Source organism: Salvelinus sp. IW2-2015, linkage group LG11 (assembly GCF_002910315.2).
Source record: "Salvelinus sp. IW2-2015 linkage group LG11, ASM291031v2, whole genome shotgun sequence".
Classification (NCBI taxonomy): domain Eukaryota; kingdom Metazoa; phylum Chordata; class Actinopteri; order Salmoniformes; family Salmonidae; genus Salvelinus; species Salvelinus sp. IW2-2015.
Genome location: NC_036851.1, coordinates 36,804,139 through 36,829,572, shown reverse-complemented (window position 1 = coordinate 36,829,572; position 25,434 = coordinate 36,804,139). Strand labels below are relative to the sequence as shown.

Below are 25,434 nucleotides of genomic sequence, written 5' to 3'. Positions count from 1 at the left end.
TATTCAATAAGAGAGAAAAAGAAAATGGAGGGCTACCCTCTCGCTCGCAGGAACTAATCAGAGGACACCTGACTACTTTTGAAAAATGAGCGAGATTTTTCAAAATAAAAGCCTGAAACTATGTCTAAAGCCTGGTCACAGCCTGAGGAAGCCATTGGATAAGGAATCTGGTTGATACCCCTTTAAATGGAAGAAAGACGGGCCAGGAAACACAGATTAAAAATAAAATAAAAAATCACTTCCAGGTTAGATTTTCTCAGGTTTTTGCCTGCAGAATCAGTTTTGTTATACTCACAGACAATAGTTTGACAGTTTTGGAAACTTTGGAGTGTTTTCTATCCTAATCTGTAAATTATATGCATATTCTACGATCTGGACCTGAGAAATAGTCTGTTTACCTTGGGAACGTTATTTTTTTAAATGAAAAAATCTGACCCCTAGCGTCAAGAGGTTAAGGTCAGGGCCCTCCGCAAGAATCACAAAATCATTTTAGACCCAAGCCCCCTTTGTTACTGGACTTTCAACTACTCCCCTCTGGGCGCACCCCTCGGCAGGAAAAACAGAACTAGACAATAATTTGTGGCAGGTGTGATATCTCTCCTAAATAGCTCAGGCTAATGTTCCTATCGACCCAGTTAGACCTGCAGGCTAGTCTCTTTTTATTGGTATCTAACTGTTATGAAAGTTGTATTGTCAATTTGCTTTGTATTTGAACTGCACTTTAAACGTGTACATGACACTGCAACAAAATTTCCCCATGGGGACAACAAAGTCAGTTAAGAAAAGATGTCTCACATTTTGGGGGAGGGTGCAATTGTTATGCTGACTGCAGGAATGTCAATCAGAGCTGTTGTAAGATAATTTAATGTTAATTGCTCTACAATAAGCAGTCTCCAAGGTCGTTTTAGAGAATTTGGCAGTACGTCCAACTGGCTTCACAACCGTAGACCACGTGTAACCATGCAAGCCCAGGACCTACACATCTGGCTTCATCAGGGAAGCTCATGCGCATGGTCGTTGTCCTCACCAGGGTCTTGACCTGACTGCAGTTCGGCGTCGTAACCGATTTCAGTGGGCAAATGCTCACATTCTATGGCTGAGACCCATTGTCGTGCCATTCATCAGCCGCAATTACCTCATGTTTCAGCATGATAATGCATGGCCCTATGTCGCAAGGATCTGTACGTAATTCCTGGAAGCTGAACATTTCTCAGTTCTTCCATGGCCTGCATCCTCACCAGACATGTCACCCATTGAGCATATTTGAGATGCTCTGGATCGATGTGTATGACAGCGTGTTCCATTTTGCACTAATATTCAGCAACTTCACACAGAAATTGAAGAAGAGTGGGACAACATTCCACAGGCCACAATCAACAGCCTGATCAACTCTATGCGAACGAGATGTGTTGCGATGTATAAGGCAAATGGTGGTCACACCAGATACGGACTGGTTTTCTGATCCACACCCCTACCTTTTTTTTAAGGTATCTGTGACCAACAGATGCATATCTGTATTCCCAGTCTTATGAAATAAATAGATTAGGATCTAATTTATTTATGAAAATTGAAAATATTAAATGTAACTCAGTAAAATATTTGAAATTGTTGCATGTTGAGTTTATATATTTGTTCAGTGTATAAAAATAATAATAACAAAAAATATACATGAGAAATATGAAATAAGAAAGGAAGGTTTGCATTCATTTGTGGTTGTCCATCAATCATTTCCTATGATATGTTATGAATTACAATTCATATTATATGTTGTGATTTTCAAAAATGATATTTTGTTACAAATTTGCAAAACATACAATATGTAACATTTGAAAAACATATGATATGTTACAAATTTTTGCTAATGTAGGTGACTACGTGGCTAACGCTAGCTAGCTAATGTTAGCTAGGCTAAGGGTTAGAGTTTAGGGTCAAGTTTATGATTTAGATTAGGATTAGAGGAAGGGTTAGCTAACATGCTAAGTAGTTGAAAAGTAGTTGAAAAGTTGCTAATTAGCTAAAATGCGGAAGTTGTCCTTATGAGGTCCAGAACTCAAACCCTTTGGGTTGCTAGACGTTTGCGTTATACGCAAGGGTTAAGGTTAGGGTTAGGGAAAGGGCTAGCTAACATGCTAAGTAGTTGCAAAGTAGCTCAAAAGTAGGAAATAGTTTAAAAGTTGCTAATTAGCTAAAATGCTAAAGTTGTCCGTGAGGAGATTCAAACTCGCAACCTTTGGTTTGTGAGACATTCACATTACATATGCCTACCCGACCAACCGACTAACCACCCAGCCACCCTACTTTTGTTTTTGCCTTAAGTAAGCATCTGTCTTATCTAACCATACCAAACATAGTAAATCATACTAATTTGAGTATACTGGATTTGCATTTACCAGGCTGGCCATGGCTGTCATGGGTGATTAGCAAAGAGTTGGTTTGAGTTTCCGGTGGCACAGAGCCCACACGGAGGTCTAATACACCTGTCACCTGGCTGTCATTACTTGGCTGTCATCACCTGGGTCTGGCTCACCTCAGAGTGCTTCAACTCAGCGTGCTGCTTTGTTACAGGATGTCATTACTCCTTCGAGCTCTTGTCAACCTCTCTGCTCGCCTTTCAATTAGATGCAGGGCTCTGTTATACTGTGTTCTGTCACTCATCATCTCTCTATCTCTGCTGCAGTGGATCTGAGAGCTGGCTGTGATGTGGCATGCCAACCAGCTTTAACTTAACTAGCTCTCTGTCAGTGGGAATTTTTATGTTTTTTTATGTTCCGTAAGCCCAAAAGTTAAATATTTGTTATTGGGTGTCCAACTGGCACCATTGCCTGCAACTCACTGGGCACACCACGTCATTTCAATGTGAAAATTTGGGTAATATTTGGTTGAGACATTGATCAATGAGATTTCAACATTTATTCACCCACTCAAAAAGACAGCCAGAAGTTTGTTTAATTTCAAATGTGTTATCACTATGCTTTCAATCGTCTAAAGGCACAACCATCAATCCAATGGAAAAACAATGTCACACTTTTTATTTAGTTATCATCTACATGTGTTATCACTGTGCTTTCAACCAGTTTAAAAGCACAACAAAGTTCAAATGGGAATACAATGTCAGATATGTTGTATTTATACAACAACAATGTGTCATCACTATGCTTCATCTAATTGCTCAACAAAATGATCTGGATTGTAGTTGAGATTACATTAACCCAATAAGTCACACTGTCGCTCCAGCCTGATTTGGCCTAATAACCCCTTTTAAACATTGTGTGTTTGAGCTACACCCTTCTGGGTTGTATCATTTGATTAGTCTATCTGCTTCCGTTGTTACCAACCATTAGTCTGTGTGATTTAACGGGGGCTGAGCTAGCACCGTGTTTGTGAAACAAGGGTCGATCCTGAAGGGGCCCAGGGCTGGTCTTTTATACAAAAACTTCCGTGGAGTCAGAATGGTTTGAGCTACAAACTATTAAAAGCTGTCCATGAAAAGCTGAGACTCACAAACACACGTGTAACAGTGTAACATGTTATGCTCTATGACAAGCTACACAAGTGTCGTTAGAATGTAAGGGGCTCCTCCACATTGAAAATCATAGGAAATCCCAGGACATATTGTCACTGACTGGTTGGATATTAATTTCCTACTGAGCAAAGAATTTTTGTACTTACAGCATTTATAGAAACTTAAAGCATTTTTGCTTACCTTATTTTTATTTTATTGACATTTGTCAAGAAAACTCATGAATGCAACTGTTTATGTCAATTGTAAAACACTTCATTGTGAGGCTAAATATAAGGGCTGGACATGCAGATAAATGAAAGTCAGATAAATGAAAAGCCGATGTTTGCTGAGGTCTCGGGACTGATAGGGTTAAAAGTACATAGTGCAAGTGATCAATGCTGTAGTGAAAATCTCCACAGACCTGCGACTTTTGCATGTATGCTTTCTACAGGATGATTACATCATAATACTTTTATAGTTACAGTAGGCTAACCTCAAAATGTGGACATGGATGTGTTACTCATTTCAAGGTTGAATAACATAATAATTACATTCGTTTTTAAGATAGCCTTAACTTAAAGGCTATTTATTGTATTACAAAAATATGATTGAATTGTGTTTTCTTGACAACACAACCAAATATCAATATCTAAAGGATATCTAATGCTTGGATAGTTTCATCTGAGCCACTAGCTTAATCCTTTAACTTAGTTGGAGAACTGAATCCAACATATTATTTGTTAACTTGTCAACAAGTTTATAGGCTATTTACTGTATTGAAAAAGTGAAGGTGAATTGTCTACAAATGAATAATTTATATGTTGGATTAATGTCTCCATATCAACCAAGAATCAAAGTTAAAGAACAGGACTACATCAAATCAAACTTTATTTAAAATGCATTTAAAGTTTGATTTGATTTAGTTCTATTCTTTAACAAAGGTTTTTGGTTGAGATTGAGACGTGAATCCAACATATCAATTATTAATCTGTAGACAAACTGGAATTAAAGCCAGACTTGGTCAGTGGCACAGATGCAACTATCCAAGCAGAAGATACATCTCCTTCAAATMTTGAATTTGAAACACAATTCAATATCCACTTTGTCTACAAATTAATAATTGATATGTTGGAGTCAAAATCGTATTTAAAGAATAGGACTAAATCTAATCTAATCAAACTTTAAATGCACTTTAAATAACGTTTCATTTGATTTAGTCCTATTCTTTAACTTTTTGGTTGAGATGGAGACGTAAATCAAACATATTGATGATTACCTTAGAGATTACATTTGAAATCAACCAAAGCTTGAAACCCTAGGTCTATATGTATTGTCTATTTTTAGGTTAAACCTGGGTTGATTTGCAACAATAGCTGTTGATGACTTTTCAAGTGCTATATAGGCCTATATAGTATAAATGATGATATATGACTTATAAAGTGTGGTTACATTTCATTTGCTCTGTTAAACGGAAGCAAATGGAATGTAACGGGGATGGACCTATCCGAATTTGTCCAATAGAAATGATTGTTTTGCTATGTTGCTTCCGTTTGGTTCTTAAAACTTCTTATGGATAGGGGGCAGCATTTTCACGTTTGGATGAAAAGCGTGCCCAGAGTAAACTGCCTGCTACTCAGTCCCAGTTGCTAATATATGCATATTATTAGTAGATACCCTCTGAAGTTTCTAAACCTGTTTGAATGATGTCTGTGAGTATAACAGAACTCATATGGCAGGCAAAAACCTGAGAAAAAATCAAACCAGGAAGTGGGAAATCTGAGGTTGGTCGTTTTTCAACTCATTCCCTATTGAAGATACAGTGGGATATGGGTCATGTTGCGCTTCCTAAGGCTTCCACTAGATGTCAACAGTCTTTAGAACCTTGTCTGATGCTTCTACTGTGAAGTGAGGCTGAATGAGAGGGGATTGAGTCAGAGGTCTGGCAGAATGCTTTGACGTTCACGTGAGAGCGAGCTATGTTCCATTTGCTTTTCTGAAGACAAAGGAATTCTCCGGTTGGAACATTATTGAAGATTTATGTTAAAAACATCCTAAAGATTGATTCTATACTTCGTTTGACATGTTTCTACGGACTGTAATATGACTTTTCGTCTGAACTTTTGCATGGACCTGCCCGCGCGTCGTGAGTTTAGATTGTGTACTGAACGCGCGAACAACATGGAGGAATTTGGAAATAAATGGACTTTATGGAACAAATCAAACATTTATTGTGGAACTAGGATTTCTGGGAGTGCATTCTGACGAAGATCATCAAAGGTAAGTGAATATTTATAATGCTATTTCTGACTTATGTTGACTCCAACATGGCAGATATCTTCTTGGGTTGTGTTGGTCTCTGACCGCCGTACTCAGATTATTGCATGGTTTGCTTTTATTAATGTTTATTATGAGTATTTCTGTGATTTGATATGGCTCTGTGCAAATTCACAGGATGTTTTGGAGGCAAAGCCAAATGTAAACTGAGGTTTTTGGATATAAATATGAACTTGATCGAACAAAACATACATGTATTGTGTAACATGTTGTCCCGGGAGTGTCATCTGATGAAGAATATCAGGTTAGTGATTAATTTGATCAATATTTCTGCTTTTTGTGACTCCTCTCTTTGCTTGGAAAATCGCTGTATGCTTTCTGTGACTAGTTGCTGACCTAACATAATATGTTCTGCTTTCGCCGAAAAGCTTTTTTGAAATTGGACACTGTGGTTGGATTAAAGATAATTTTATCTTTAAAACGGTGCCTAATACTTGTATGTTTGAGAAAATGTAACTATGAGATTTCTGTTGATTGAATTTGGCGCCCTGCAATTTCATTAGCTGTTGGCGAGCGGAACCCCAGTCCTAGACAGGTTAAACAGTAGATGGTCACAAAATCAATGAATGATAGAGAGCTTAAACTTCTTCAATTCAACCATTATTGGGTTCGCATGTAATTCGTTACTCCCCAACTCTGAATAGAAGGGACCCTAAATATTTATGTTCACTACCACAATTATTCATGTTCAAGTAACTTCAATCGTTATACTTCAGAATACATCATGTAATTTAGTGTCAAACAGTTCATAAAACAAAACAAAACAGTAAAGTATTTAGAACTTTAGAAGATAACCATAWGGGTGGTGATGTCACTTTATTACTATAAGTATTGAACACTGACTTACCTTGGGTTACTCAAATGGTTCTAGGCAACGGGTTTCCATCTCTTTCCAAGATGGTGTAGCAGTTCAGACGTCTTTGTCTTTGTCTTGTCATGTCCCGTGTATATATATTTTTTTCTTTGTATATGTTTTGTATATATTTTATATTTTATATTTATATTTTATATTTTTATATTTTTAACCTCAATTTCAACATACTCTCCTGCAACCTTCCTCACCCAATGTGGTATGTATCTGCTATTTTCTATACTTTATAACTGGAACCCCCAACAGAAGCAAGCCAGCTAAATAGCTACTAGCTAGTAGTAAGTTAGCCACTGCTAGCGGTCATCAGCTAACCTTAGCCCATTCAACTCCTGCCAGTCTGCACAGCGCGACTCAACCCAGAGCATACCGGACTGCTTTTTATCCACCAAATCTCCACATCTCAGGATTCCGCAAGCTCTGAACCTTTTCAACTGGATCGTCGCAGCTAGCTAGCTGCTATCCGAGTGGCTACTCCTGGCTAACGTCTCTGTCCCAAAGCAAGCACCAGTTAGCCTGGAACTAGCCTTGTGCTAGGCCCATCTCCTGGCTAGCTGAAGCGGGCCATCAGCCACTCCTTGGGCTACAATACCTATTTTGCCAATTGGTCTGGACCCCTTTTACTGACGACACGGAGCCCCGCCGATCCATCACGACTGGTCTACCGACGTAACCGTCCGAGGGTACTACAACAGACTCTTCCATCGCGATGTCCCCCTAAGGCCCTTCTGCTAGCCCCGGCCTGCTAGCTGTCTGAATCACCGTGTCTCCAGCTCGCCTAGCTACTCACTGGTCCCTATGATCACTTGGCTATGCATGCCTCTCCCTAATGTCAATATGCCTTGTCCATTGCTATTTTGGTTAGTGATTATTGTCTTATTTCACTGTAGAGCCTCCAGCCCTGCTCCATATGCCTTAGCTAGCCCTTTTGTTCCACCTCCCACACATGCAGTGACCTCACCTGATTTAAATGGTTTCTGTAGAGACAAAACCTCTCTCATTGTCACTCAATACCTAGGTTTACCTCCACTGTATTCCCATCCTACCATACCCTTGTCTGTACATTATGCCTTGAATCTATTCTTCCGCGCCCAGATACCTGCTCCTTTTACTGTTCCGAACGCGCTAGACGACCAGTTCTTATAGCCTATAGCTGTACCCTTATCCTACTACTCCTCTGTTCCTCTGCTGATGTAGAGGGTAATCCAAGCCCTGCAGTGCCTAGCTCCACTCCCATTCCCCAGGCGATCGCATTTGTTGACTTCTGTAACCGTAAAAGCCTTGGTTTCATGCATGTTAACACTAGAAGCCTCCTCCCTAAGTGTGTTTTTTATTCACTTCTTTAGCACACTTTGCCAACCCGGATGTCCTAGCAGTGTCTGAATCCTGGCTTAGGAAGGCCACCAAAAATCCAGAAATTTCCATCCCTAACTATAACATTTTACGACAAGATAGAACTGCCAAAGGGGGTAGAGTTGCAATCTACTGCAGAGATAACCTGCAGTTCTGTCATACTATCCAGGTCTGTGCCCAAACAATTAGAGCTTCTACCCCCCAAAAAAACACCTTTCCAGAAACAAGTCTCTCACCGTTGCCGCTTGTTATAGACCACCTTCAGCCACCAGCTGTGCCCTGGACACCATATATGAATTGATGGCCCCCCATCTATCTTCAGAGCTTGTACTGTTAGGTGACCTAGGAAATGCTTAACTTCTCTAGGATAGGGGGCAGCATTTTCACGTTTGGATGAAAAGCATACCCATATTCAACTGCCAGCTACTCATCCCCGGAAGATAAGATATGCATATTATTAGTAGATTTCGATAGAAAACACTCTGAAGTTTCTAAAACTGTTTGAATCAAGTCTGTGAGTATAACAGAACTTATTTAGCAGGCGAAACCCCGAGGACAAACCATTCCGAATTTGTTTTTTGAGGTCACTCTCTTTTCAATGAGATTTCATTGGGAATACAGATTTCTAATTGACCTTCTTGCAGTTCCTACAGCTTCCACTGGATGTCAACAGTCTTTAGAAATTGGTTGAGGTTTTTTCCTTTGTGTAATGAAGAAGTATGACCATCTTGAACGAGGGTCACTTGAGGTGTACTGTTAGTTAGAGGCGCGAGACCAGAAAGCTAGCTATAGTTTGTTTTAATCCTGTATTGAACACAGATCATCCCATCTTCAATTTTATCGATTATTTACGTTAAATACCAAAAGTTGTATTACAAAAGTAGTTTGAAATGTTTTGGCAAAGTTTACAGGTAACTTTTGAGATATTTTGTAGTCACGTTGCACAAGTTGGAACCGGTGTTTTTCTGGATCAAACGTGCCAAATAAATGGACATTTTGGATATATATCGACGGAATTAATCGAACAAAAGGACCATTTGTGATGTTTATGGGACATATTGGAGTGCACAGAAGCTCGAATTATATTTTTATTTCTGCGTTTTGTGTTGTGCCTGCAGGGTTGAAATATGCTTCTCTCTCTTTGTTTACTCTGTTGCTATCCTCAGATAATGGGATCGTTTGCTTTCGCCGAAAAGCCTATTTGAATGCTGACATGTTGGCTGGATTCACAACAAGTGTAGCTTTAATTTGGTATCTTTCATGTGTGATTTAATGAAAGTTTGATTTTTATAGRAATTCACAAAGGAAGCCCCAAAACATCACTGCTCTAGAGGAGATCTGCATGGAGGAATGGGCCAAAATACCAGCAACAGTGTGTGAAAACCTTGTGAAGACTTACAGAAAACGTTTGACCTCTGTCATTGCCAACAAAGGGTATATAACAAAGTATTGAGTTATTGACCAAATACTTATTTTCCACCATAATTTGCAAATAAATTCATAAAAAATCCTACAATGTGATTRTCTGGATTTMTTTTTCTCATTTTGTCTGTCATAGTTGAAGTGTACCTATGATGAAAATTACAGGCCTCTCTCATCTTTTTAAGTAGGAGAACTTGCACAATTGGTGGCTGACTAAATACTTTTTTGCCCCACTGTAGCCCATCTGTAAATAGCCAATCCAACTACCTCATCCCCATATTGTTTTTGTTTGTTTGCTCCTTTGCACCCCAGTATCTCTACTTCCACATTCATCTTCTGCACATCTATCACTCCAGTGTTTAATTGCTAAATTGTAATTACTTTGCCACTACGGACTATTTCTTGCCTTACCTCCCTAATCTTACCTCTTTTTCACGCACTGTATATAGATTTTTTCTATTGCGTTATTTACTGTACATGTGTTTATTCCATGTGTAACTCTGTGTTGTTGTTTGTGTCGCACTGCTTTGCTCTATCTTGGCCAGGTCGCAGTTGTAAATGAGAACCTGTTCTCAACTGGCCTACCTGGTTAAATAAAGGTGAAATAAAATAAATAAAAATAAAAACATGGAGTTAGCAGAACTAATTGCTTTTTATGTTGAACGTCTAGTTTAAAGTGTCATTCTACCAAATCACATCAGTCTTCAGACCACCATTAATATACAGTAGGGGTTCCATAAACAGCAGTGCAGAGAAAGTACCCATGAGAAGCCTATTTCTCACATATCTCCTGATGAGTCATAAGAGATAACCACACAGCTCGAGTTACACCACCATCAGGCTGTCCATCCCGCCAATACCTGCAGTAGAAACAATACAGAGGTAGACTGGCCACTCTCTCAGAATCTAGAGTATGAACAACAAAGAAAATCAGTCCTACTCCTGTGGTCTGTGGTCAGTGGTGTGCCGTTCACCAATTTCCAGATCCCCTCAACAACAGAGTCAGTCACACCAATCCAGACATGATTAACTGATTGAAACCCATTTATAAATGGCTATTGTTGTGACAGAAAACAATATTGTTAATACAAAGTCTCAACTGCTGTTATCTCTCTGTCTCTAACCAACATAGAGAGAGCGAGAAAGAGATATCGTTGTATACATAATGAACTATACATCTTAACATCGAAAAAAAAACTATAAAAAGAGGAAGAAATAAACCACGGAACAGAATGAACAAGCGGGTTGAAGAGGAGGTTACACAAAACTGTCTGCTTTACAAGCTTCAATCCCAAATGGCACCCTATTTCCCTGTGTAGTGCCCTGTATAGAGAGTAGAGTGCCATTTGTGATACATCTCAATAGTCTCCTTCTTATTGGTGGTTTGAGCCTTGAAACATCCTGCCACCTGCTGTGGGCCACAGAGAACAGAGAAGGACCAGGCAAAGACACATCAGACCAACTACTCAACTACTACTCAGTCAGAAAGGTGATCATAAGTACGTTAATACTGTAAGCAAAAGTAAGTTAGAATCATAGATATTACAATAAGAGGTCAGACAGACTGAATTAGTTAATTCATTGATTCATTTGGATAATCATTGAAATACGGTGCAGTTAGTTAAGATGGTCGACTATGTCAATAAACAGGTTATTGAATTAAACAAGGTTATTGAAGAAAACGAGAACAGAGCAATGAGGAGAGTAAAGACTGAGACCCATCTCTCAGGTACGAACAAATCATTTCTCCCTCTCTCTCTCTCACACACACACACAAATACCACATAATCAACACTTTTTTATGGTTCAGTTGGTACGAGCGTGGGGTTCAAAACCTGCTGGTGTCACATACACCAAAATGTATGCATTCAATGTATTTATTTGGAACTCTTTGGAACTATTTAAATACGAAATAAAAAATTTAAACGACAACAAAGTGGACACCCTACCACTGTTTTTGGTAAACAGCTGAGGGATGGGGCTGGAGAAATGTAACCACTCTCGAATTCATAGACAGAGCTATGTATGCAAGGACTGAACATCCATAAGATCAAAATGATAGTTTTAACCATTTGAGGCTATAAAGTGTTAGTTTACAATCAATTGTTAACAGTTCCATCATAAAACAAGCTTATAGTTTGGGTTCTGATAGGTTAGACAGTTAAACTAAGCTCATGAGGCATAAATAATTTACATTATTCAATATATATATATATATATATATATATATATATATATATATATATGTCGCATACAAATACACATTAGCATATGTTATTGAGGGTGTAGTGAAATGCTTGTGTTCCTAGCTCCAACAGTGCAGTAATACTGTATCTAACAATACACAACAATATGTACAATTCTAAAAGTAAAATAATGGAATTAAGAAATATAGAAATATTAGAACGAGTAATGTCGGAGTCCGGAGTATAAATATATGATGGGATGTACAGTATAGACATTATGGACAGTATGTGGATAGAAAATATGGTATATCTGAAAAATACGTAGCATAGAATAATATATGTACAACAATAGTTGAATAGGATGGCCTTGACTAGAATACAGTATATACATATGAAATGGGTAAAACAGTATGTAAACATTATTAAAGTGTCCAGTGTTCCATGTCTATGTACATAGGGCAGCAGCCATGGTTGAGTAACCATGTGGTAGCAGGCTAGTGAAAGTGACTAAGTTCAGGGCATGGTACTGGGTGGAGGCCGGCTAGTGATGGCTATTTAACAGTCTGATGGCCTTGAGATAGAAGCTGTTTATCAGTCTCTCGCTCCCAGCACCTGTACTGACTTCGCCTTCTGGATGATAGCAGGGTTAACAGGCCGTGGTTCAGGTGAATGAGGTCTTTGATGAAGTTCTTGGATTTCCTGTGACACCGGGTGCTGCAGATGTCCTAAAGGGCAGGCAGTGTGCCCCCGGTGATGCGTTGGGCTGACCTCATCCCCCTCTGGAAAGACATGATGCGGTTGCAGACGGTGCAGTGATACAGCCCGGCAGGATGCTCTCAATGGTGCATCTGTAAAAGTTTGTGAAGGTCTTAGTGACCGAGCTGAATTTCTGTTGAGCCTTCTTCACCACACTGTCTGTGTGGGTGGACCATTTCAGATCGCGCTGTTGCGGACAGTGCAGTTTCTGTATCAGGCGGTGATACAGTTTCTCTCAATGGTGCATCTGTAGACGTTTGTGAAATTCTTAGGGGCCAAGACACATTTCTTTACCACCAGTCGCTGTTGTGACTTCTTCACCACACTATCTGTGTGGATGGACCATTTCAGGTTGTCAGTGATGTGCACGCTGAGAAAGTCATGGGTGAACAGGGAGTACAAGAGGGGGCTGAGCAAGAACGCTTGTGGGGCCCATGTGTTGAGGATCAGCATAGTAGAGGTGTTATTGCTTTGCTTCACTACCTGGGGGTGGCTTATCAGGAAGTCCAGGACCCAGTTGCACAGAGCAAGGTTCAGACCCAAGGTGCCAAGCTTAATGATGAGCTTGGAGGGTACTATAGTGTTGTAGGCTGAACTGTAGTCAATAAACAACATTATTACAAAGGTATTCCTCTTGTCCAGAAGTTATAGGGCATTGTGCAGTGCGATGGAGATTTCATTATCCATGGATCTATTGGGGTGGGATGCAAATTACAGTGGGTCTAGGATGTCAGGTAAGGTGGAGGTGATTTGTTCCTTAACTAGCCTCTCAAAGCACTTCATGATGACAGAAGTGAGTGCTACGGGGCGATAGTTAACACGTTTAAATGTCTTACTCGCATCAACTACGGAGAACGAGAACTCACAGTCCTCGGGAATCAATAGGTAAATATCATTAATTTAAAAGTCCCAAAAAATGGATGTAGCAATCGCTGATTGACCCTGTAATCACGCTACAGCTATATTGTGTAATTTCGGTAATTTCTTCATACATTAGCTTCCTGTTTATCCCATTTGAGATGACTGCACTCTTGAGCAAACTGTTGCTGCCAACCCTCAATCGGGGGAAAACCAATGACGCAATGGAAATGTTTGGTTGTCAGAATTTGTATTATAATCGTTAGTGATGTGGGATGATGTGTGTTCTGTTTTAATGATATTGATTAGTGATGTAGAATGATGGTGTGTGTGTGTTGGTGTGCGTGCATGTGTGTGTGTGTCGGTTTGTCGGCGTGTGTGTGTGTTCCTCTGCAGATGGAAGAACAAGACTCTACAGGCTGGCTGCTGTGTGTTTTGGGATGCTGTGTATTCTACAAGTCATTCTCAACATCTCCCTAAAGCTAGCTTTCTGTGAGTGAGTCAGTGTCCTAAATTACACAATATCAGCGCTCTTCCATTTATAGTACAATACTTTTGACCAGGGCCCACAGGACTCTGGTCAAAAGTAGTGCAATACATAGAGTATAGGATGCCATTTGGGACCCTTTTCAATTTGGGACCCTAGGGTGCCATTTGGGACACTATTCCATGAATAGTGCATTCATTTTAACCAGTACCCATAGTGCAGGTATATAGTGGCTTGCGAAAGTATTCACCCCCCAAAGTCAATACTTTGTAGAGCCACCTTTTGCAGCAATTACAGCTGCAAGTCTCTTGGGGTATGTCACTATAAGCTTGGCACATCTATCCACTGGGATTTTTGCCCATTCTTCAAGGCAAAACTGCTCCAGCTCCTTCAAGTTGGATGGGTTCCGCTGGTGTACAGCAATCTTTAAGTCATACCACAGATTCTCAATTGAGGTCTGGGCTTTGACTAGGCCATTCCAAAACATTTAAATGTTTCCCCTTAAATCAATCGAGTGTTGCTTTAGCAGTATGCTTAGGGTCATTGTCCTGCTGAAAGGTGAACCTCCATCCCAGTCTCAAATGTCTTGAAGACTGAAACAGGTTTCCCTCAAGAATTTCCCTGTGTTTAGCGCCATCAATCATTCCTTCAATTCTGACCAGTTTCTCAGTCCCTGGCTATGAAAAACATCCCCACGGCATGATGCTGCTACCACCATGCTTCACTGTGGGGATATTGTTCTCGGGTGATGAGAGGTGTTGGGTTTGCGCCAGACATAGCATTTTCCTTGATGGCCAAAGAGCTCAATTTTAGTCTCATCTGACCAGAGCACCTTCTTCCATATGTTTGGGGAGTCTCCCACATGCCTTTTTTCTTCAAGCAATGGCTTTTTTTCTGGCCACTCTTCCGTAAAGCCCAGCTCTGTGGAGTGTATGACTTAAAGTGGTCCTATGGACAGATACCCCAATCTCCGCTGTGGAGCTTTGCAGCTCCTTCAGTGTTATCTTTGGTCTCTTTGTTGCCTCTCTGATTGATTAATGCCCTCCTTGCCTGGTCCGTGACTTTTGTTGGGCGGCCCTCTCTTGGCAGGTTTGTTGTGGTGCCATATTCTCTCCGTTTTTTAATAATGGATTTAATGGTGCTCTATGGGATGTTCAAAGTTTCTGATATTTTTTTATAGCCTAACCCTCTGAAGGMAATTGGTTGCACAAGATCTTATTTAGGGGCTTCATAGCAAAGGGGGTGAATACATATGCACTCACACCTTTACAGTTTTTAATTTGGGGGAATTTTTGGAAACAAGTACTTTTTAGAGTTTCACCTCACCAATTTGGACTATTTTGTGTATGTCCATTACATGAAATCCAAATAAAGATCTATTTGAAGTACAGGTTGTAGTGCAACAAAATAGGAATAACGCCATGGGGGATAAATACTTTTGCAAGACATTGTATATGTATTTTACTATATTACTATATATAGTTCTATACTCACAAAGCAAGGATCACAATTCAGACAAGACTTGATGTTACATAGCTTGTGGGACCAGTAGTTTGTCAATAATGTTGACACACAAAAAAAGAATGTCGACATCATCCATAGATAATTGAGTGACTACTGTAACTCGTGCCCTTGGCCTTGTGTATGTCACTGAACATGGAGTACAATGCATTACTGCACTGTACAATACATAGGGTGCCATTTGGGATGCATCCCAGGAGCTTCTCTTTTCTTTCTTTATTTCTTTCTCCGGTGAAAAGTTGAAGGAACAGCATGGCTGGAGGGAGTTTCCACCATATTCCTCACACCATTTCAATTCAACCCATGAGGGGGAGTGTACGAGTGTACACGTCGGGATAAGGGTGGTGAATCGGAATTTAGCCCCGTCAGTTAACAACACCCTGTCAGTTAACTACAATGTTAGAATGTGTTGTTCAATACGTGTAACATATATTTCTCCAACAAAGTTAAACAGGGGGAAACCTGTCCTGAAGGAAATCTGTCCTAAAAACTTGCCCTTTTTCCAAATGTGTGCAGTTGTACACTTCCCTTCATGGATTTAAAAGGAAATGACTGGTACATGGGAGTTCCCTCTTGTGTCCATGCCAACACCAAGCCAATGCTTTTAGATTTGTGGGATGTAGTGGACAAGTGCACACTTCAGGAGAAAGGAGAGATTGTTGGGACGCAACCCAGATCTGAATAGTTTAAAACCAATATGGTGGACGTGTGTGTGTGTGCTGTCTGTACTGTAGGTACCAGAGTGGTGGAAGAGAGGGACATGGCGGTCCCAACGAGGACTGTGTTGGGGTGTACTGAAGGATGGAGGCTGTCGGGATCCAGCTGTTACTTCCTGTCTACTGAGAGGAAAACCTGGGAGGAGAGCAGACAAGACTGTCTGGAGAGAGGAGCAGACCTGGTGGTTGTAAACAGTAGAAATGAACAGGTGAGAGAGAGAGAGAGAGAGAGAGAGAGAGAGAGAGAGAGAGAGAGAGAGAGAGAGAGAGAGAGAGATTCACACGCTTATGAATCAGGTAAATAATTAATACTCACATGTAATTGACATCTATATTTTTCTCAACAACAGAAATTCCTCACTGAATTAAACAGGAATATTGATAGTGTTTGGATCGGTCTGACTGATAGAGAGACAGAGGGGACCTGGAAATGGGTGGATGGTACACCACTGACCACAAGGTGAGAGATAATAATCTGGCCATATGACTCTAACTATTTTAAGTAGAACAACATCTGGGTATGACTTAGAATGTTTACCCCAGTGTCTGACCGTCTGGTTCTTTGTGTTGTTTTCCTTGCAGGTACTGGGGGCGAAACCAGCCTGATAACGGTGCTGTTTTTGTAGTACACATAGGAGAGGAGGACTGTGTTGAGATTAATTATGGGTATCCTGACCCTGTAAATAAATGGAATGACATAGCATGTAACTCTCAATTTAACTGGATTTGTGAAAGGGTGATATAACAATAGCTTATTATGTACAGTAGTATTGCATGTGGGTCTCTCTCTCTTTCTCTCACTCTCTATATGGTTAGGGTTAGGCATAAGATTAGCAGTGTGGTTAGGGTTAGGTTTACAATCAGATTTGAAGAAGATACATTTTAGAAATAGGCAGGGTTTCTGACTTTGCAATATGCCAGATAGTGACAACCGAGAAATAGTGGTATTACAGACTTGCCTATGGGCTCTTTCTCAACTCACCTTTCCTCAATTCCTCCTCACATCCTCTCTCCTCCTCTCCTCAAAACACATTGGCGAACACAATCCAAGGGGAGGGACCTTGGGCCTCCTCTTATAGAGTTGAGGGTGAGGAGAGAAGATAGGAGGGGAGGAGATTAAATTAAATTTAAAAAAACATGGAGTAGACGTTGAATTTATGTCTGTGCCCAGTGGGACTGTACTCTGTAAAATGCTTGTATTAATTGATTTTATTAGGAACGTGTCATTCCATAGGCTTAGGCACTGAAAGTAAAATAATAAAGGAGCAATGTCCTAGCAGGTGTACCAGCTTCATGCTTGAATGTGATTGGTTCATTAAAATAGTGTGACCTGAACACAGACAGAGGGTAGAACAGTACTACAAAAAAAGTACTACAAAAAGTACTACAAAAAAAGTATGAACTCACTACTGTAAGTCGCTTTGGATAAGAGCGTCTGCTAAATGAGTAAAATGTAAAATGTACTAAGAGGACACAGATACACACCGCACGCCGAACGCAGGCACGTACACAAGCATGCAGACAGGCACACACTTACACATACACACAAGTGTGAAGTTCAGCATACAGTAGATAGTACCATTAGGAGTCAGTTAGAAAGGTAATCATACAGTAGATAGTACCATTAGGAGTCAGTCAGAAAGGTAATCATACAGTAGATATTACCATTAGGAGTCAGTTAGAAAGGTAATCATACAGTAGATATTACGCATTAGAGTCAGTTTAGAAAGGTAAATCATACAGTAGATATTACAATTCGGTGGAGTCAGTTAGAAAGGTAATCATACAGTAGATATTACCATTAGAGAGTCAGTTTAGAAAGGTAATCATACAGTATATATTACCATTAGGAGTCGTAGAAAGGTAATCATACAGTATATATTACCATTAGGAGTCAGTTAGAAAGGTAATCATACAGTAGATATTACCATTAGGAGTCATTAGAAAGGTAATCATACAGTAGATTTACCATTAGGAGTCAGTTAGAAAGGTAATCAATCAGTATATATTACCATTAGGAGTCAGTCAGAAAGGTAATCATTACAGTAGATATTACCTTATTAGGAGTCAGTTAAAAGGTAATCCATACAGTAGATATACCATTAGGAGTCAGTTAGAAAGGTAATCATAACAGTATATATTACCATTAGGAGTCAGTTAGAAAGGTAATCATACAGTAGTATATTACCATTAGGAGTCATTTAGAAGGTAATCATACAGTAGATATACTACATTAGGAGTCAGTTAGAAAGGTAATCATACAGTAGATATACCATTCAGAAGTCAGTTAGAAAGCGTAATCATCAGTAAGAATTATTTATTAGGAGTCAGGTAGAAAGGTAATCGTACAGTTAGTTAAGATGGATGACTACATCAATGACCAGGCTATTGAAGAAAATTAGGCTATTGAAGAAAACGAGAACAGAGCAATGAGGAGAGTGAAGACTGAGATCCCTCGCTTAGGTAAGAACTAAGAAAACTCTCTATCACGCACGCACGCACGCACACACACACACACACATTGACAAATAATTACATAAACACCTGACATAAAAGCACAAAAAAATGCTGATACCAAGTACCAGTAAAAAAATATATATTTATATATATATATATTTTACCTTTAGATATGCAAATAGATGTATGTTTTAAGTGTATTAGGAGGTATTAAAGGGGCAATCTGCAGTTCAAATATAAACAAAGAAGGCCAGCCCTCCAACCATGTCTTGAGGCTAAACTGTGTTTGTTTACAATTACAATTGAATTAAACTTCCGTTTTTTTACGACTGTTAAACTAAGTTCATGAGGCATTTATACATTATACAGTGGCTTGAAAAAGAATTAACCCCCCTTTGCATTTTTCCTATTTTGTTGCCTTACAACCTGGAATTAAAATGGATGCTTTGGGGGGTTTGTATCATTTGATTTACACAACATGCCTACCACTTTGAAGATGCTAAATATTTTTTATTGTGAAACAAACAAGAAATAAGACAAAAAACTGAAAACTTGAGCGTGCATAACTATTCACCCCCCTTAATTAAGTCAATACTTTGTAGAGCCACCTTTTGCAGCAATTACAGCTGCAAGTCTCTTGGGGTATGTCACTATAAGCTTGGCACATCTAGCCACTTGGATTTTTGCCCTTTCTTCAAGGCAAACTGCTCCAGCTCCTTCAAGTTGGATGGGTTCCGCTGGTGTACAGTAATATTTAAGTCATACCATAGATTCTCAATTGGATTGAGGTCTGGGTTTAGGCCATTCCAAGACATTTAAATGTTTCCCCTTAAACCACTCGAGTGTTGCTTTAGCAGTATGCTTAGGGTCATTGTCCTTCTGGAACGTGAACCTCCGTCCCAGTCTCAAATCTCTGGAAGACTGAAACAGGTTTCCCTCAAGAATTTCCCCYTATTTGGCGGCATCCATCATTCCTTCAATTCTGACCAGTTTCCCAGTCCCTGCCGATGAAAAACATCCCCACAGCATGATGCTGCCACCACCATGCTTCACTGTGGGGATGTTGTTCTCGGGTGATGAGAGGTGTTGGGTTTGCGCCAGACATAGCGTTTTCCTTGATGGCGAAAAAGCTCAATTTTAGTCTAATCTGACCAGACTACCTAAATCCATATGTTTGGGGAGACTCCCACATACCTTTTGGCAAACACCAAACGTGTTTGCTTATTTTTTTCTGGCCACTCTTCCGTAAAGCCCAGCTCTGTGGAGTTTACGGCTTAAAGTGGTCCTATGGACAGATACTCCATAGGACCACTTGCAGCTCCTTCAGGGTTATCTTTGGTCTCTTTGTTGCCTCTCTGATTAATGCCCTCCTTGCCTGGTCCATGACTTTTGGTGGGCAGCCCTCTCTTGGCAGGTTTCTTGTGGTGTCATATTCTTTCCGTTTTTTAATAATGGATTTGCTCCATGGGATGTTAAAAGTTTGATATTTTTTTATAACCCAACCCTGATCTGTACTTCTCCACAACTTTGTCCCTGACCTTGGTCTTCATAGTGCCGCTTGCTTGGTGGTGCACCTTGCTTAGTGGTGCCCCTTGCTCTGGGGCCTTTCAGAACAGGTGTATGTACACTGAGATCCTGTGACATATCATGTGACACTTAGATTGCACACAGGTGGACTTTATTTAACTAGTTATGTGACTTCTGAAGGTAATTGGTTGCACCAGATCTTATTTAGGGGCTTCAATGCAAAGGGGGTGAATACATGTACACGCACCACTTTTCAGTTATTTATTTTTTAGAATTTTTTGAAACAAGTCATTTTTTTCATTTCACTTCACCAATTTGGACTATTTTGTGTATGTCCATTACATGAAATCCAAATAAAAAAACATTTAAATTACAGCTTGTAGTGCAACAAAATAGGAAAAAGTCCAAGGGGGGTGAATACTTTTGCAAGGCACTGTAGTCTTCAATAACCTATTGGTATATATCATACTTTACATGTACAAAAATGGATGTAGAAACAACAGATTGACCGTTTAATGTAGTTATTTGCATCTAACATGTAGATACAGTAACTTCCTCTAAAACAGTTGTGAGAAACGGTCCTCTTATAACTGGCTATACTGTATCACACCCCCACCCACCATAATGTGTGTGTGTGTGTGGTCTTGAATGTGTGACTGTATGAGTACGTGTGTATGCCTTAAGTCCTACACCTGCTCTTTCGATGACATAGACTGACCAGGTGAATCCAGGGGAAAGCTATGATCCCTTATTGATGTCACTTGTTGAATCCACTTCAATCCGTGTAGATGAAGGGGAGGAGACAGTTAAAAAAATTACTTTTCAGCCTTGAGACAATTGAGACATGCATTGTGTATGTGTGCCATTCAGAGGGTGAATGGGCAAGACAAAATATTGAAGTGCATTTGAATGAGGTATGGTAGTAGGTGCCAGGCGCACCAGTTTGTGTCATGAACTGCAAAGCTGCTGGGTTTTTCACACTGAACAGTTTCCCATCTGTATCAAGAATGGTCCACTACCCAAAGTACATGCAGCACACTTAACACAACTGTGGGAAGCATTGGAGTCAACTGGGCCAGCATCCCTGTGGAACGCTTTCGCCACCTTGTAGAGTCCATGCCTCGACGAATTACATTTACATTTACATTTAAGTCATTTAGCAGACGCTCTTATCCAGAGCGACTTACAAATTGGTGCATTCACCTGTTATGGACATCACGGTGCGGAACAGAACCTTTACAGATTAGTGCATCTAAATCTTTTAAGGGGGGGGGTGAGAAGGATTACTTTATCTATCCTAGGTATTCCTTAAAGAGGTGGGGTTTCAAGTGTCTCCGGAAGGGTGGTGATTGACTCCGCTGTCCTAGTGGCGTCGTGAGGGAGTTTGTTCCACCATTGGGGCCAGAGCAGCGAACAGTTTTGACTGGGCTGAGCGGGAACCTGTATACTTCCTCAGTGGTAGGGAGGCAAGCAGCCAGAGGTGGATGAACGCAGTGCCCTTGTTTGGGTGTAGGCCTGATCAGAGCCTGAGGTACTGAGTTTCGCGTGCGTCCCCTCACAGCTCCGTAGGCAAGCACCATGTCTTGTAGCGGATGCGAGCTCAACTGGAAGCCAGTGGATGAGAGCGGAGGAGCGCGAGAGGCGGTCGATCGGTGACGATGAGAGAACTTGGGAAGGTTGAACACCAGACGGGCTGCGGCGTTCTGGATGAGTATGTAGGGGTTTAATGGCACAGGCAGGGAGCCCAGCCAACAGCGAGTTGCAATAATCCAGACGGGAGATGCAAGTGCGCTGGATTAGGACCTGCGCCGCTTCTGTGTGAGCAGGGTCGTACTCTGCGGATGTTGTAGAGCATGGAACCTTACAGGAACGGGCCACCCGCCTTGATGTTAGTTGAGAACGACAGGGTGTTGTCCAGGATCACGCCAAGGTTCTTAGCCGCTCGGTGGAGGAGGACACAATGGAGTTGTAACCGTGATGGCGAGATCATGGAACGGGCAGTCCTTCCCCGGGAGGAAGAGCAGCTCCGTCTTGCCGAGGTCAGCTTGAGTGGTGATCCGTCATCCACACTGATATGTCTGCCAGACATGCAGAGATGCGATTCGCCACCTGGTCATCAGAAGGGGAAAGGAGAAGATTAGTTGTGTGTCGTCTGCATAGCAATGATAGGAGAGACCATGTGAGGTTATGACAGAGCCAAGTGACTTGGTGGCTAAGCGAGAATAGGAGAGGGCCTAGAACAGACCCTGGGGGACACCAAGTGGTGAGAGCACTGGTGAGGAGACAGATTCTCGCCACGCCACCTGTAGGAGCGACCTGTCAGGTAGGACGCAATCCAAGCGTGTGGCCGCGGCCGGAGATCCCAACTCGGAAGAGGGTGAGAGGAGGATCTGAGGTTCACAGTATCGAAGGCAGCCGATAGGTCTAGAAGATGAGAGCAGAGGAGAGAGAGTTAGCTTAGCATGCGGAGCGCCTCCCGTGATACAGAGAAGAGCAAGTCTCAGTTGAATGACTAGTCTTGAAACCTGACTGAATTTGGTATCAAGAAGGTCATTCTGAGAGAGATAGCGGGAGAGCTGGCCAAGGACGGCACGTTCAGAGTTTTGGAGAGAAAAGAAAGAAGGGATACTGGTCTGTAGTTGTTGACATCGGAGGGATCGAGTGTAGGTTTTTTCAGAAAGGGGTGCAAACTCTCGCTCTCTTGAAGACGGAAGGGACGTAGCCAGGCGGTCAGGGATGGTTGATGAGCGAGGTGAGGTAAGGGAGAAGGTCTCCGGAAATGGTCTGGAGAAGAGAGGAGGATAGGGTCAAGCGGGCAGGTTGTTGGGCGGCGGCCGTCACAAGACGCGAGATTTCATCTGAGAGAGAGGGAGGAGAAGAGGTCAGAGCACAGGAGTAGGGCAGTTCGGTGAGCAAACCAGGCGGTGTCGTTTGACTTAGCAAACGAGGATCGCATGTCGTCGACCTTCTTTTCAAAATGGTTGACGAAGTCATCTGCAGAGAGAGAGAGGGGGGGAAGCAGGGGGAAGGTGGATCAGAGAGGAGAGAGAGAGGGGCACACGAGCCATATCAGAGAACAAGGATTATGGAGCGCATGTAAATTGCCATAGTTTCTCTAGGGTTTAGAAGTCAAGTTCAGGGAAGCTGATAGATAGGGATTAAGTTTCAGTATGGAACTTTAGCAACAAGGAGCTCAGAAGAGAAATTATTGTAAGAGCGAGGGGAGTGATAAGTGATGCCAGGTCCGCAGGGGAGGCGATGTTTTCCTCCATTATCCGCTCTGGCCTTGCCCGGCGAGCCCTGTTCTGTGAGCTCGCAATGAGTCGTTCGACCTACCGGAGCGGGAGGGCGTAAGACCCGAGACCGGCCTGGAGGATAGTGGAGAGCCATGAGTGAGAGTCAAAGGATCAGAAAGGCGGAGGAGAGAGAGAGGGTTGAGGAGGGCAGAATCAGGAGATAGGTTGGAGAAGGTTTAGCAAGGGAAGAGATGATAGGATGGAATGAGGAGAGGAGTAGCGACGGAAGAGAGAGCGAAAGGTTGGGACGGGCCAGTACACATCCGAGTAGCGGGCAGTGTGGGAAGTGTTGAGATGAGAACGAGAGGGAACAGGACATACAAGGGGTAGTTGGTCGGAGACTTGGGAAGGGTAGTTGCAAACCTGAGCGTTAGGTGGAAGAACAGCAGTCTAGTAAAGATGAGTCGAGGCCATCGCCTGCCTTGTGAGTAGGGGGGGAAGTCGAAGGAAGGTGAGGTTTCAAAAGAGGAGGAGGAGTGAAGAAGAGACAGGAGGAGAGAATGAAGTCAAAAAGGTAGGCACGTGGGATGGTTAACACGAGCTGCCCAGTACTATGGAGATGTGTGAAGCCTCCGCTCCAGGGGAAAGGAGAGCCTATCAAGTGCTCAATCAAGCTCATTGATGAACTGCTCGAGCGCCGAACCTGGAGGGCATAAATCATAAGGATGTTAAGCTTTGAAAAGGGCTAGGGATAAACTGTGACAGCATGAAAATTGCATAAGCCGACCGGCGATGAGACTTATGAGTTAATAGTCAGGTAAGGGAGAGAGTAAAGATTAGGATGGAGAATTAGCCATGCTGGGATGAGATGAGTGGATCCCTCAGAGAAAGCAGGTGAACCCGCACCCCGAGCTAGTACCAGGAAAGCTTCTCGGGACCCGATGGTATTTGGTGTAGCCGTGTAGGAATCGGGAGGTGCAAGCACGGTGGCGCGGCCAAGCGAAGCAGAGGCAGCTAGTATTGCAAGATTGGCCCAGATTTTTAGCGCCACCGGAAAGGACCGAAGTAGCAGCTGTTATCTGGCGTGATCACATGTTTCTCCCCGGTCGCAGTTCGCCAAGGCAATGTCGAAGGGAGGCGTTGACCAAGGATGGCATAGGCTAGATGAAGCCTCTGTTTTCTGGTGCTTGTTGACCTGGCCAGAGTCTCTGGCAAGGCTGTGCTGCTTATATGTCCAGATGGCTATCGCTTGGGAGAACCTGAGAGATCGTCACACCTCTAGTTGGGCTCAGTTGGGCGGCGCTAGTGGGTGGCAGCCACCAGAAAATAGCGCATCGCTTCCGTCAATGGTCTGCGCAACGCCACGACATTGGACCCATTGATCTCTTCCATGGCCCCATTTGGGGAAGTAGTTGGAAGCGATTATGTTCCGAGTTGATCTGTTGCAGAAATTGAGATGATGATGAAGGCGACGCGGACATATAGAGCATCACAGCCAGGTAGCTCTGGATCACGGCTATCAGAAGCCAAGCACTACGCTTAATCCGCGCAAAGAGATCTGAGCCCAAATGACATAGTGGAATAGGACCGTAGCGACGTCCTCTGACTGATCTCAAGGAATACCCGTTAACGCTTTACGTCAGCATTAGAATCTTTTTAGGTGACTTGGAAAATAAGTTAGGAGAATGTTAACAAGGTCATCACGCTCCTGCTCGAAATAGGCTAGCTCCCTGAGCATTTGGGCTTCTGGGTCGGTGGCCGACGTTGGTGACTTTTGTAGGCTAGCTGGCAAAGTGCCGCTGCGTTGTTGACACTTAACACTAATCAAGTCGTTCCGTTGAGTGTGAAGTAGTTTCGTAACAGTGCCTGTCTATTCGGGGGCTAGCTGGCTACGCTAGCAGTGTTGATTTACGTTTACTGTTATTGGTTCGTTAAAAAGAGGACGACAATAGCTGGCTAGCTAACCTTAGGAAAAATCCGTCCCCTCTAGAGCATACACTAAGAATCTGTTTGATATCAGAAGCGGGCTATGTTAGCTAGCTTAATGTAGCTAGCTAGCGATCAAACGAAATCAAAACCCGTTTCCCTGTATGACTGTATAATATAGTTGAATAATGGAAAATCTGATATACTCCCACCCTCGGCCTGGAGCGAAGCGTGTGAATGCGATGTGGCCCGGTGTGTTTGAGTGCGGAAGAGTTCAGATGCATA

The 25,434-nt window shown here is 41.9% G+C and overlaps 1 protein-coding gene across 1 annotated transcript; it reads left to right on the top strand.

Annotated features, from left to right (window-relative positions):
• Window positions 1-10,899: 10,899 nt before the first annotated feature.
• LOC111970778 (CD209 antigen-like protein D) lies at window positions 10,900-17,147 on the top strand. Its single transcript, XM_023997534.2, has 5 exons — window positions 10,900-11,208; window positions 13,676-13,771; window positions 16,022-16,212; window positions 16,354-16,463; window positions 16,586-17,147. Exons 1-5 carry the CDS (start codon window positions 11,106-11,108, stop codon window positions 16,746-16,748), a joined length of 663 nt encoding a protein of 220 aa, XP_023853302.1. The 5' UTR covers window positions 10,900-11,105; the 3' UTR covers window positions 16,749-17,147.
• Window positions 17,148-25,434: the final 8,287 nt, after the last annotated feature.